This window comes from Onychomys torridus, chromosome 5 (assembly GCF_903995425.1).
Source record: "Onychomys torridus chromosome 5, mOncTor1.1, whole genome shotgun sequence".
NCBI lineage: Eukaryota > Metazoa > Chordata > Mammalia > Rodentia > Cricetidae > Onychomys > Onychomys torridus.
Genome location: NC_050447.1, coordinates 81,748,353 through 81,760,666, shown reverse-complemented (window position 1 = coordinate 81,760,666; position 12,314 = coordinate 81,748,353). Strand labels below are relative to the sequence as shown.

Here is a 12,314-nt window from a genome sequence, read left to right as displayed (position 1 = left end):
CGTCCCTCTCGTCCTGCTTTTCTCTTCCCCTCCCTCCACTCACTCTAGCCGCTCTGCCTCACTGAAATAAGCTAATATTTGATCTGCAACCTGTTGCAAATTCAATCTGGCTAACATTTAAAATATCCGATGTCCATGTTGTAAACAGCTGAGATACTAGGTACTAGCTAGCTCCACACAGGATAGGGGAAAACAGCATGCTATGCATGGATATTTTCTAGCCTTCTATTTCTTTCCTCCTGCCTTTAAAAAAATGGTCCGCTCTTCAGCTAATTGAGTTCAAAGGGCTGACGTCATTACATTTCCTGGAATCGTGTTTCAGCGGGGAAGTGGAAAAGTTAAACTCCAAGTGAGCTACACATTGACGTCAGCTCCGAGTCATGTTGTGATTTAGTCAGTTCCTTTCTGCTTTGTCAAGCGCTGCGGACAGATCGCAAGTTTGTTAACTAGTTCATCACCGCCTCTGGCTGCAGGAACGTCCTCAGACCGCATAGCGTTTCTCGTAAGTCTGACTTTTAGCATTTCTCCTGTGGTATCTGCTTGAAGATGGGGGAACACTTATAAGGACACTTGGAAAGATTGCATGCATGAGCACAGCTCAGGGGCTGTCTGGCAAGTTAAGTGGTACGGTCGTGCCTCCTGAGAGGCTGCCCCTGCACCTGCCTAGCGACAAGTGCACTATATTTAGGCCGAGATTTGGTGCTTGCCAGATCTATAGGAACTTGGAATTCAGAGTGCCCTCTAGTGTCCAGTCAGGGACGTGCTTGCCTTCCATTGTTTCCTCAGCCTCTTGTATTTAAGCTTTGTTTTCTTTCCTTGTTAGAGATAGGTGATTTTGTAAGACTCAGTTACCAGTGACCTTTGTCTGTGTATTGCGTATTCAGTTGGATTTATTTGTAACCTAGTTTTGAATTTGCAGCTGAATTAAGAATGAAGAGGATTCCATGGCTTTCCCACAATTTAGCTTGTCAGAGTCAGTGGGGCTCAGCCCTCATCCTAGATTGAAAAAAAGACTGTTGTCTTAATCAAGAAAACAGCTTGCATTGAATTGTTTCTCAGATGGTCTGTAAGGAGCTGTTGTTTTGGTCGGCCAGTATGTCTTGTGAAGTCTGTAGATGTGCTGTAGATGTCTATAGATTGCAGAAGCTCTGGAGTGACTGATGAACCAAAAATAACCAGCCACTATGCAGCATGAATCTTAAAACCAAAGCCTTTTTTTGTGTGTGCGTGAGTTTAGAAAATTATTGGTTGATTTTTTTTTTTTATTTTAAAAGTTCTATTCACCACCTGACTTGTCAGAGCAGGAGAGAATATAGTAATAAAAACACCTAGAGTAGTTAAATAAAATACTGAGTATATTTAAAGGTGAATAATTAAGGAATGCATTTATATTAAAACTTTAGCCATTGTTAGGATGAATATATCATCTTTGAAGCATTTCCTTCCTATAGTTTGTTTTTATCAGTACTAAGCTACAATTTCAAATTAAAATTTCAAAATACTGAAACTTACTCATAAATGCTGAACTATATAGAACATTTTTCACAAGAGCTGACTGTAGTTTGGAAATGATTATTTTTATGAATCTGTCACTTCTCGCAGTAATAGTGACATTTGAAAAAGTGCCATATTGAAACTAATAAATGAAGTTGACAACCTTATTATTAATGAGTGAAAAGTGCACATGATGTAAGAACATTTTCAGCAGCACAGCAGAGAGGCTACACCAGACCTTTGGATTCTTGGCTCTAGGCTAGTCTGGGTTGTCACGCCAAGGACATTTTTTTAGACCAGTGACTTGAAAAATCTTTGACCACAATCAATATTTTATACCATGACACAGTGGTGTGTATGTCTTACTCTGAATTTATATAAAGCAAGTTTCATACACAAAAGTAACACAAAGACACAGGTCTCTTTCTATTTTATTTTCTTTTTTGCTTTACATGTTAGCTTGACCCATGAAATTGATTTTATGACCCATGGTCTATAGTGTTTGCCTGAGATCCAGACATAAATCAGGCTTCTTATATTAATGACTGGTCCAGGAAAGACCTTTGCAGCATCTCTAAAAGGGTCATGGAATCCAATATAGAAATGATATTGTTGCTGAGTGGTGGCGGCACATGACTAATCATAGCACCCAGGAGGCAGAGGCAGGCTGATCTCTGTGAGTTGAAGGGCAGCCTGGTCTACAGAGAGAGTTCCAAGACAGCCAGGACTGTTACACAGAGAAACCCTATCTCAGAAAAACAAAAAACAAAACAAAAAATAATATTGTTGATTCTGTTGGGTATAATTTAAATTTGTATTGTCCCTTTTTTTGGTTTTTATTCATAATTGATTGTATTAGGAGCCTAATTTCCTGTCTTAGACCCTGGATTGTAATATGTTATATTGAAGAGGGGTTTCAGAATTGTTAAACAAACTTTTCAACTATTCAGATTTGGAAAATAGTATGTTAGTACTTGATACAGGAGAGCAGGGAATACATACTACTTTTGTGATTTCTGTTAGGAAAATTTGACATAAGGGGATGGTTTTAATTAGGGTTTAATTTTTCAAGTTGCCATTAAAGCAAATTATACTTTCATTGGACGTAGGTAGAAGAATGACCTGCATGGTGTACAATAAGGCCTTAAAGCTCATAGGACAGTTATGATGTTGTCTCCACTTGGAGAATGCATTTTAATGCATTGTTTGGGATAGTTATTTTACTTTTCCCTGTCTTCATTTCCTACGTGAACATATTGCCTAATAAAGTAACTATGTTAACACTTTTACATTTACGTAAATATATGTCTATGAAAAATATTTATTACAGGTAAGCATAAATACAAGTTGGAGAATGAGCTAGCAAAGTGCTCAGATTATAAAGTAGACACAGGAAGAAGGAAATACAGGTGGATGCATTGGAGGCCCACATGGCGGAAGCCACGCTAAACCCTGGAAAAGGAGAGATACTTCACATTCATGCTCACTGACGACACAGGGCAAGTGCTACTCACTGTGTGGGTAGTAGTGCTGTGAGTGAGTGCAGATGAGAGCAGGCAGGCTCTCTTCTGAGTTATAGAGCTGGCCAGCAGTGAAGCAGCCCCCGTCTTCACAGTGCTTTGGTTCTGCTCATACTGTGCTATGCGGCTCTCAAATTTACCTGACACTGATAGGTAAATGCTAATGTAGCATTGCTCATAATGGCATGCTAACCATAGCTTTAAAATGTATAAAATGAAGCTAGCACCACTTTAAGTAACCAAAATGTTTTTTTTTTCCTAGACTGTTATTCTTATAAGGCAATAGAATCTTTCTGTAGGATCTTGAATTTCAGTATTCATAATTTCCTGTCTTTTTCATAGATTTCCTGACTTTTAAGACTTTCATTGAATAAACAACTTAAGAAGCCCCTTTATGTGTAACTTGGGTTGAATATGGTAATTATTTCACATTGTATATAAATTCATCAAAGTATCATATTGTATACCTTGAATATATATAATTTTAAATTGTTGACTATACCTCAAATAAATAAAAGCTAAAAATATTTATTTAAAAATTTATTTATTATTAGTTTGTGTGTGTGTGTGTGTGTGTGTGTGTGTGTATGTGTGTATGTGTGCAGGTGTGTGTGCACACATGTGCAACTCATGCCATGGCATCTGTCCTTCAGAGGACAGATTTGAAGAATTGATTCTCATTTTCTATCTCAGAAACCAGGGGATCAAACTTGCATGACAAGTACTTTTACCCCTGAGCTGTTTTGCTGGCCTTAAACTGAAAACATGTAATGACTTACTTCTGTATGGTCTCTGTGTTATAGGACTTCAAACTCAGTTGAACATGCTCGTTGCTTGCTTAGTCACTTTTGTGTAAGGTTTTGTTTTCCTAGAGAGAAAGGAGCAATGGGAAGGGAAATTTCTGACAGAGTGGGACACAGGCATGGAGAGGTCTCATGTGGGAACTAGGAGCATTGGTGTGCTGTTTAAGAGGAAGAAAATTGGGAGAGGGGTGAGGAAGATGCCTCATTACAAGTATAATTGCTAAGTTACCCCTGTTGTTTACCGAGGTACCCTTAAGATTGATTGGTGGTGCACAGTGAAGTGATATAAAGGCGGGAAACTTTGGTACACATGATGACTTAGGTCTATGATCCCAGTATTCTGGAGGCTGAAGCAGAAATATTATGATTATGTCCCAAAACACCAAAGCAAACCGACAAAGCCCCTTATATTCAGTCAATGTGCACCTCAATAAAAAAATAATTGAATAAAATGATGGTCCTTTGGGGGTGTTGATGAAAGCTTCTCTTTGGAAGCTATCGGAATAGGTGTTTGGGGGTATTTGTTACTTATGTCTTTGCTTCTGTCTCTGACTTGTTTTTCCTAAGTACTTGGAGTCATACACTTTGGGTCATCAGACTTGTTAGAAGGGGAACGTCTAATGGGAAGAATTATTGGTGGTTTTATAAAGCCTTTTAGCTAAATATAGTGTAAGTGTAATTTAGAACACTGTCTTTCAGACATGAAGGGAGGGGATTGGAAGGGAACTAATGCATCAGGTGTCTACTGTGTTCCAGGCACTGTACTAGACATTTTGACATGCATTACAGGGTTTCTTGTGAGTATGAAATGAGATAATGTATCCCCATTTTACAGATGAGGAGACTGACCTTGCCCCAAGTCACATGGCTGGTAAGTGGCAGAGCTGGACTAGAACCCAGACCCCAAAGCAGTGCTTTTTCTGCTGTACCGTGTTAGAGCTTGGCAAGTGAGGTATGAAGTTTGTAATTAGAATTGACAGCTCCAGGAATTGTTTTTCATGCCAGGAGTTAGATGGTTGGAAACACATTATCAGAACCCCCTGCCTCTAAGCTGCTGTGTTAGGTATATCTAAAGTGTATCGAGGAAAACAATACCTTTTGTCAAGAAATGCCAGATTGAATGAGCATGTGGCATCTCATGGGACTTTCTATATCTTTGTGTTAAAGACACAGCTACAATAAAGTGTCCACAGAAGACAGCTTATTAAATACTCTAGATGACAGCATGTCTATGCAATACACTAGGGAGTTTAAACTTGACTTAATAAACCCATTAAGCATCATGCATACAAAGATGTATGCTAGATTCCAGAGCATAAAGTGAAAAGATACTGTTCTTGACTTGTCTAGAAGTTCTTGCCTTCCCGAGATAAACTTGGGGTATACTATTATAGCACAAGCATATTTTTATTATTTATCTTCAGTCATGATTTTTAAGCCCTACACATGACCTATTGGATTCTCAAAAATTAAAATGAAATTCTAAAGTCAGGTGTGGTGGCACCTGCTTGTAACCCCTAGCACTTAGGCTAAGTCAAGAAAATTGAAAGTTTAGTGCCAATCTGAGTGATATAGCAGGATCTTACCTTAAAAACCCTTACAAAAATAGTTTGGACATGGTTAGTACTTAGATGGGAATCAGAGCTGGGCTTTATAAATAATGCATGGATAAAATTATGTCACCAGAGACTGTAGGATGGTTCTTTGAAATTCCCACTGAATTTATAGTGTTAGAGATTGATGCTAAGATAAACATAATCTCATAACTTGTTTCAAAGAAATTTGACATTTAGATTCTCTCAAAATAAAAGTCTTTCCCCCATTACTTTGGTGTACTTCATAAGATTACATTTGTATATATAGAATTTATCCATTAACCAATGGAAGTGTATCATAGGGTCTTTGGGTTGAGATAGGAATCTATTTTAACTCCTAATTTATACTAATTCCTATTTCTTGTTTGAACTAGTGAGTTGTAATCTTGGGCTTATGTTAAAAAAATAGAATGAATACACATCTGGAGCACAGTTGATCTAAGCTTCCCTTATCTCTCAGAACTAATATACCCAATTCATCGTCCCCTGCAGAGGCAAAGCCACTAAATTGTTACCCAACAGGTTTGAAGAATGCCTCATTTGGGACTGCTCTTGTCCCTCATGCTACCAAGTCTGGCTCTCCAAGGGCAGCTATGGTTTCTGCAGACATAAAAATGTGTTTTGTTTGTTTGTTTTTTAAATACTGTTTCTCATGTCCATTAGATCTGTGAAATGACTCTGCCCTCCTTCACTTAAAAAAAATGAAAAGAATGCCTTTAGCAGCTTTTTTACATCCTGTTCTCACAAATATATGAGAACAGAAAATAGCCAATGTACACATTGAAAGTACAGTGAAACTATTCCTTCTTTACTTTCCTGCCTTTCTCTCCCTTTCTTTTAGAAAAGAGCTATCTTTATCTAGATAGAAGAGCCCTAACCCACTCTGTACATTTCTAGTATTGTTTTTACACTTGTTTATGAGTCGTCTCAAAGAACGACTGGAAGCAGGTGTGCTTTCAGGCTGCCAGCAAGACGCCAGCACAGGGCTGTGTCAACTTCACCTTCGTCACTGGTTATTGTGCTGACTTTAGGAAGCCAGGGCAGCCTCTAGCTGGGGCATTGTTTCAGCATTTACTGACTTATTACCTCCTTCCTTGGCTGTGGGTAAAAAAAAGTGGTGGGCTGTGGCCTCCTGTTCTAGCTCTTATCTCTTCTCACAAGATGACCAACAGAGTAAGAAGATGCTAACAAGTTAGTTTATCCATTGTTTTCTTCTTAAATATTTAAACTTTGGACATCTGATGAGATTTCCATGTGCACAGTGTTTCCAACTGTCATGAAAATAAATTTAGGACATTCCTCAAGAAGCCAGTTTAAGAGCTTTACTTTTTTTCTTCCATTTTTTCCTGTTATCTTTAACTGAATCTATAGCCAGTTAGATCCCTTCCCTTGCCTTTGCCTTTGCCTTTTCTTGTTTCCTCTTCTTATTTTTGTAATTGAAAGGCTTTGACTATCTGTTTCAGGTGTAGGCACAGGGAAGTCCCATTTGGAACATCTGGAAGATGGCCGTGTCCTACTTGGAGTATTTGTGATGGCATACTAGAGCGGGCTTCTACTGACTTGCTAGAGCCAGATGTTAACGTTCAGGACCTTTGTGAGCTGGTTGATAAATAGATGTTATCTATCAGTGTCCATATATATTTACACACTTAAATAGCATCCATTAAAAGCAGCAACTGTCCTCAAATGCTCATCATTTGTAATAATCTTTATATTGTTCCCATTAGTGAACATTATTCCCAACTTGCCTCTGAGTGAGGCCACATTGGTATCTTTGAACTTGCCACAGTGAAAATGTTTCTGTTGTGAAACTCGTTAGACTCTGCAGAGCAAGGTCCTCCACTCCTGCCCCGAAAGAACAGTTCCAGCACATCACTGGCACAGGCTAAAATGGACAGTAGTTGGAAAGCCTATCTGCTTTAGCCTGAGATAAAAAGTGCTAAAATGTGCTAAGACATGTTCTAAAATGCAAGGGACAAGCTAAAGTACTTTTAGCTTTGTTCCAATTTGAAAAATAAAATTCTTGATATTTAGGACCTCTATAATAAGAACAATCACTTTTACCTCTACAAAACAATCTCTACTGACATGTACAAACTATACCATTTCTAGGTTAATATTGTGTAAAATATTAGCTTGTGAATTGGTGATATAAGCTTGTAATACCTTGTTTCATTGCAGCTGCCACGGGTGACATGCCAACTTACCAGATCCGGGCTCCTACTACTGCTTTGCCACAAGGTGTGGTGATGGCTGCCTCACCAGGGAGTTTGCACAGTCCCCAGCAACTAGCAGAAGAAGCAACTCGCAAGCGGGAGCTGAGGCTGATGAAAAACAGGTAAAGTACTGGGTAATCTAGCACCACTGGGAAACACCATCTGCTGCCATGTGCTCTTAATGACTTACTCTGGCTAAGCTGCTTCTCAGGTTCAGTGTTCTGTGACTCCTTGTCTGTGTCATGTTCTACCTGGGATGCTAGTTTGTCTGCTGGTGAGTTCCTGGTCATTTCATAAGCAGGAGATAGATTCCTTTATATTATAAGGGAAATCAAAAGATTTTTTTTTTGAGCTGAGGATCGAACCCAGGGCCTTGCGCTTGCTAGGCAAGCACTCTACCACTGAACTAAATCCCCAACCCAAGAAGATTCTTTTCTAGAGACATTTCTGGCAGCTTTTATCTATATTTCATTGACTAGGACTAGGTCCCTGCTATAAGGGATTCTGAGGAGCACCACTTAGCCTGCCAGCATCAGCACCAGTGGCTCTTGGCGACTCAGCATCTGCTTAGCCAGTTTCAAATGCTTGCTCCCTCAGTTTCCTCACAGTCACACAGCTCTTGTGAGGTTGGGTGGTTACTTGTCTCACTTTGCAGATAATGAACTAGTGTTGGAAATGGTTAAGTGGCAAGTTGGCCAAGGTCAAAGAGCCAGAGGAGCCAGAAGTAGGGTATGCTGTGTAGCAGTTCTTTCTTTCTGAGCCTTCCTCTGTCCTTACACCAGGGTCACCTCAAAAGACCCTTGGCGGAAAGCTTCAGACTGGACTTCATGGAGAGGATGCAGGTTTTATAGTTAGCATGAGTGAGCTCATGTACCTGCTGACTTTGATCCTTAATTATATCCTACCTAGTGGTCAGCAGTAGCTTTTATTCCTCTGCAGTCCAGTCACCATTTCCTGTTTTTGTGACTTTGGCTTTGAGACTCTCACTGTGTGGTCCAGGCTGGCCTCACATTTGTGTTCCTCCTGTCCCCCTTTGCCTCCTGAGCGCTGGTGGTGCAGGTGTGCTGCACATGGGCTTTATCCTTTTCCTAAATAGTTCACTTTGTTGCTTCCTCCCCATGCTGAGGATGGACTCAGTCACATACAAGCCTGCAAACTGAGTTATTAATAGAAGAAGCAGGTGTTCTCCACAGCGGAGAATACTTAGGAATGTACCAACCACTTGTGCGATCACTAAAACTCTGGGCCCAGGATATTTTGACTCTAGTCACATCGTACACACAGTGTAGGATGGGGGTGTGGATATTTATAGTAAGTAGCTCAGTAAGCAAGAGTTTAAAAGCTAACCACCCCACAACACTGCCATGTATTTAAACTTTCATTTAATGTTTGTATAGGAAGACTATCTTCCTTCTAGCTTTAGAATTTAAACATATTTATTTAATGATGAAAACATAGATATTTATAAATAAATTTCAGTTTCTTGGTGGAAAAGAATTGAGTTCCATTCCCCAGCTGACAGGCCTGTGTGCTTGGACATGCTGTCATTTCCCCCTGGGTCCATTGGATTGCTGTGACACTGCTCTGTCAAGCTCCATATACTTTTACATGTTTTAGTTTTTATTACCCAGTTGTCTAGCTTTGGTGAATTCACAGGGTGAGTGAGTACATACATCACTCTTGGTTAGGAAATGGGGCTTGTTCTTTTCCTGCAGTCCATCAGGATTTCAACATTCCTTTTCTGCTGACTTGCTTTGCACAGAAATCCAGTCCATGAGAGTCAATTCTTCTAAAAATACAACAGTTGGCTGGGTCTGTCCCATGTGTCATGGTTGGGGGTTAGCATTGCCAACTGGCATTGCGGCAACTGGTGTTTAGACATGCAACATTGCCTTTGGGAAATTCAGTTGAGCAATAGTGACTGACAGTTTCTGAGAGACAAGCATTCCCAAATCAAGCTTTATCAGAGGCCTCTCCTGTGGAGAGTTAAGTGAAGTTTATGCCATCTTATCCCACTCTGAAAAAAAGGAGAGAAAATAGGGGCACTGTTACTGTTTCCTGTAATCATGCATGAAAGTGACTAACTTGTCTTTGTTAGTTTCAGTTGTTTGGTTGCTTGTTGGTCTGTCTTTTCCCTTGGGTTGCTTAAAGTTCTGTAAAATGTGTTTAATGTGCATTAAATGAAAGTGGTTAGAGAACAGCATAGGCTAGTCTTCTTAGCGACTAGCTTCCATTTTCATAAATTTGTTTATTTATTATTTATTATAGGCTCTTATATACCCTAGGCTAGCCTTATGCTCATAAAGTAGCTGAGGTTGGCCCTGACCTTTTTTGTTTTTTTAATTACTTTTTTTTTATGTGTGTGGGTGTTTGGCCTGAATGTGTATCTGTGTACCACTAGTGTGCCTGGTAGTCACTGTAACCAGAAGAGGGTGTTGGATGCCCTGGAACTGGAGTTACAGACAGTTGGGAGCCACTATGTGGGTGCTGGAGATGGAATCTTCCAGATCCTCTGGAAGGACATTCAGTACTCTTAACCACTGCTCTCTCTAGCCCCTGGCTTTGGACTCTGATTCTCCTGTCTCCGCCGCTCAAGTGCCAGGTATGCAGACATGTGCCACCAGGCCAACTTCCTTTTTATAATTTTAATTGTGGCATTCTGACACTTGTGAGTGTAAATGATCTGCATTGTTAAATTTTGTGTCACGTTACTCTGTTCTTTAATTTTCACAAGCAGTATCATAAGCATGTGTGTGTTTTATTTATTGTTATAATTTATCAATGTTATGTTTTCTATTCAGAAAACTGTTCCTGGCAGTCATGGTTGATCATATTTTGTTGAGATTTAGTCTTGAAGCATTCAACTGTTCAATATTGGCATTTGAGGTTTCATAGGATTCTTCTAATTGTTTTCATCAAATGAAATTTTCTCATTGTGATGAGTATGTGTATCTTTTCAGCTAAAAATTAACTGAGAGGCTTGAATGGATCTGTAAATGTCTTAATAGAGATTCCGCTAGGTACATGGTCCTCTTGTTGTTGTTGATTGAACACAGAGGGTCGTTCTTAGCATGGCATGGACGCCCCAAGAGAACACTATCTGGGTAAAGCTGCCTGTGCTCTCCAGTTGTTCTGTCGTTCTACACAAGGCACGTGTTTCCTGCAGTTGTTGTGTGGCTTTGGATAACTGTCCTCAGGTCAACTGGCTGTTGATTGGGGAGAAGGGGGGCAGATGTTCACGGAGCCACTCTGGATTGTGCTGGGAAGTTGTTCCTGTAGTCATTTGCCTTGTGTTGGTTCCAGGGAAGCTGCCCGGGAGTGTCGCAGGAAGAAGAAAGAATATGTCAAATGTCTTGAAAACCGTGTGGCTGTGCTTGAAAACCAAAACAAGACTCTCATTGAGGAACTCAAGGCCCTCAAAGATCTTTATTGCCATAAAGCAGAGTAACTGTGTTTGACTGGACCTTGTTTACTGTGAACTCTAATTGAGGCAGGCGGTGCAGCATCCTCCTAATGGCCGTGTGGACTTGTAGATGGCTCTTAACCCTTGCTTAAGAATCCACTTTGGCTTAGGGTGTGAATTGGGCGTACTGTCCCACGGGTTGAGGCGCAGCTCTGCTCACATGACCAAGCTTGCTCTGTTGTCAATAGCATGCAACATCTGTTTTGTTTGCCCTTCTGCTTCTACTTTTTCCAGGGAAGCTGCTAAAGAGTGTCGACGTCGAAAGAAAGAGTATGTAAAGTGTCTGGAGAGTCGAGTTGCAGTGCTGGAAGTTCAGAACAAGAAGCTTATAGAGGAACTTGAAACCTTGAAAGACATTTGCTCTCCCAAAACAGATTAGTAGAAATATTTAACTATGAACTGATTACAGCATGTACAGTTGCTTTTGAATGCAATACAATATATAGCCGGCAAGAATTATGGCTTTTTCCTTTGTATCATTCATCTGACTTTCTAATATCTAACATTCCTAAAATGCTTCATTGTATTTAATTAGCTCTTACCTCTAAGGTCAATTTTTTTTTAGAAGAGACAAACTGTAAAAAAATGTATGTAACAAATTCTTAAAATGAAATATTTGTAAGACTTGTTTCAGTACAACGTATTTGCAGTTCCCAGTCTCTCTGTCATGAATAGTGTCCTATGCAATAAAAATTTTGCAGGTTTTAAGAATCATTTTAGGAAAGGATGATCAAAGGCAGTGCATCCAGCAGTACAATAAAATCAAACCACAGAAATACCTCAGGAAAGAATGAAAGGAAGTGCATCTTGATGACATGGCTATGTGAGAAGAATAGCCTAGAAATGAATTTGTGCATTTATAGATTTTTATAATCGTCACTTTGTAAAGAAAATATTGTATTGCTGTCCTTGAATGCCATAGTTGAAGACAGTTTTCAATAGAACCATGTTGGTTGCTCTTTGTAGTATTTGGTGTTTATTTAACTATCTGAACATTGACTGCAGCTTTTTACTATGTATGTAGTACAAGTAACCCTACAGAAGTTTCCTCTGCTTCACTATTATCTAATGAAAGAGACAACATAGTCTTGGTATCTGGAGTGAGTTCCAGGAACATGAACTTATTGCTATACTGGGTCATGAGCCTTGCAAATACTGGGGGGACATTTCATCAGGAAGACAGTTGCAGAGCTCCTAGGAGCAGAGTTCAGTGGACAGCACTG

The 12,314-nt window shown here is 39.7% G+C and overlaps 1 protein-coding gene across 31 annotated transcripts in view; it reads left to right on the top strand.

The window, feature by feature from the left end:
* Crem (cAMP responsive element modulator) overlaps window positions 1-12,056 on the top strand; it is an 87,838-nt gene extending 75,782 nt beyond the window's left edge. For 10 of the 31 annotated variants that reach the window (XM_036187715.1, XM_036187724.1, XM_036187725.1 and 7 more), the window contains 3 exons: window positions 4,653-4,688; window positions 7,594-7,750; window positions 10,932-11,393. In XM_036187715.1, the coding sequence (XP_036043608.1) occupies window positions 4,653-4,688; window positions 7,594-7,750; window positions 10,932-11,076 (338 nt within the window). In that variant the 3' untranslated portion in view covers window positions 11,077-11,393. Of the gene's footprint in view, window positions 1-232; window positions 503-3,356; window positions 3,432-4,652; window positions 4,689-7,593; window positions 7,751-10,931 lie in introns of those variants that run through there. The other 21 variants (XM_036187728.1, XM_036187719.1, XM_036187722.1 and 18 more) reach the window with 8 other exon arrangements.
* The last annotated feature ends 258 nt before the right edge of the window (window positions 12,057-12,314 follow it).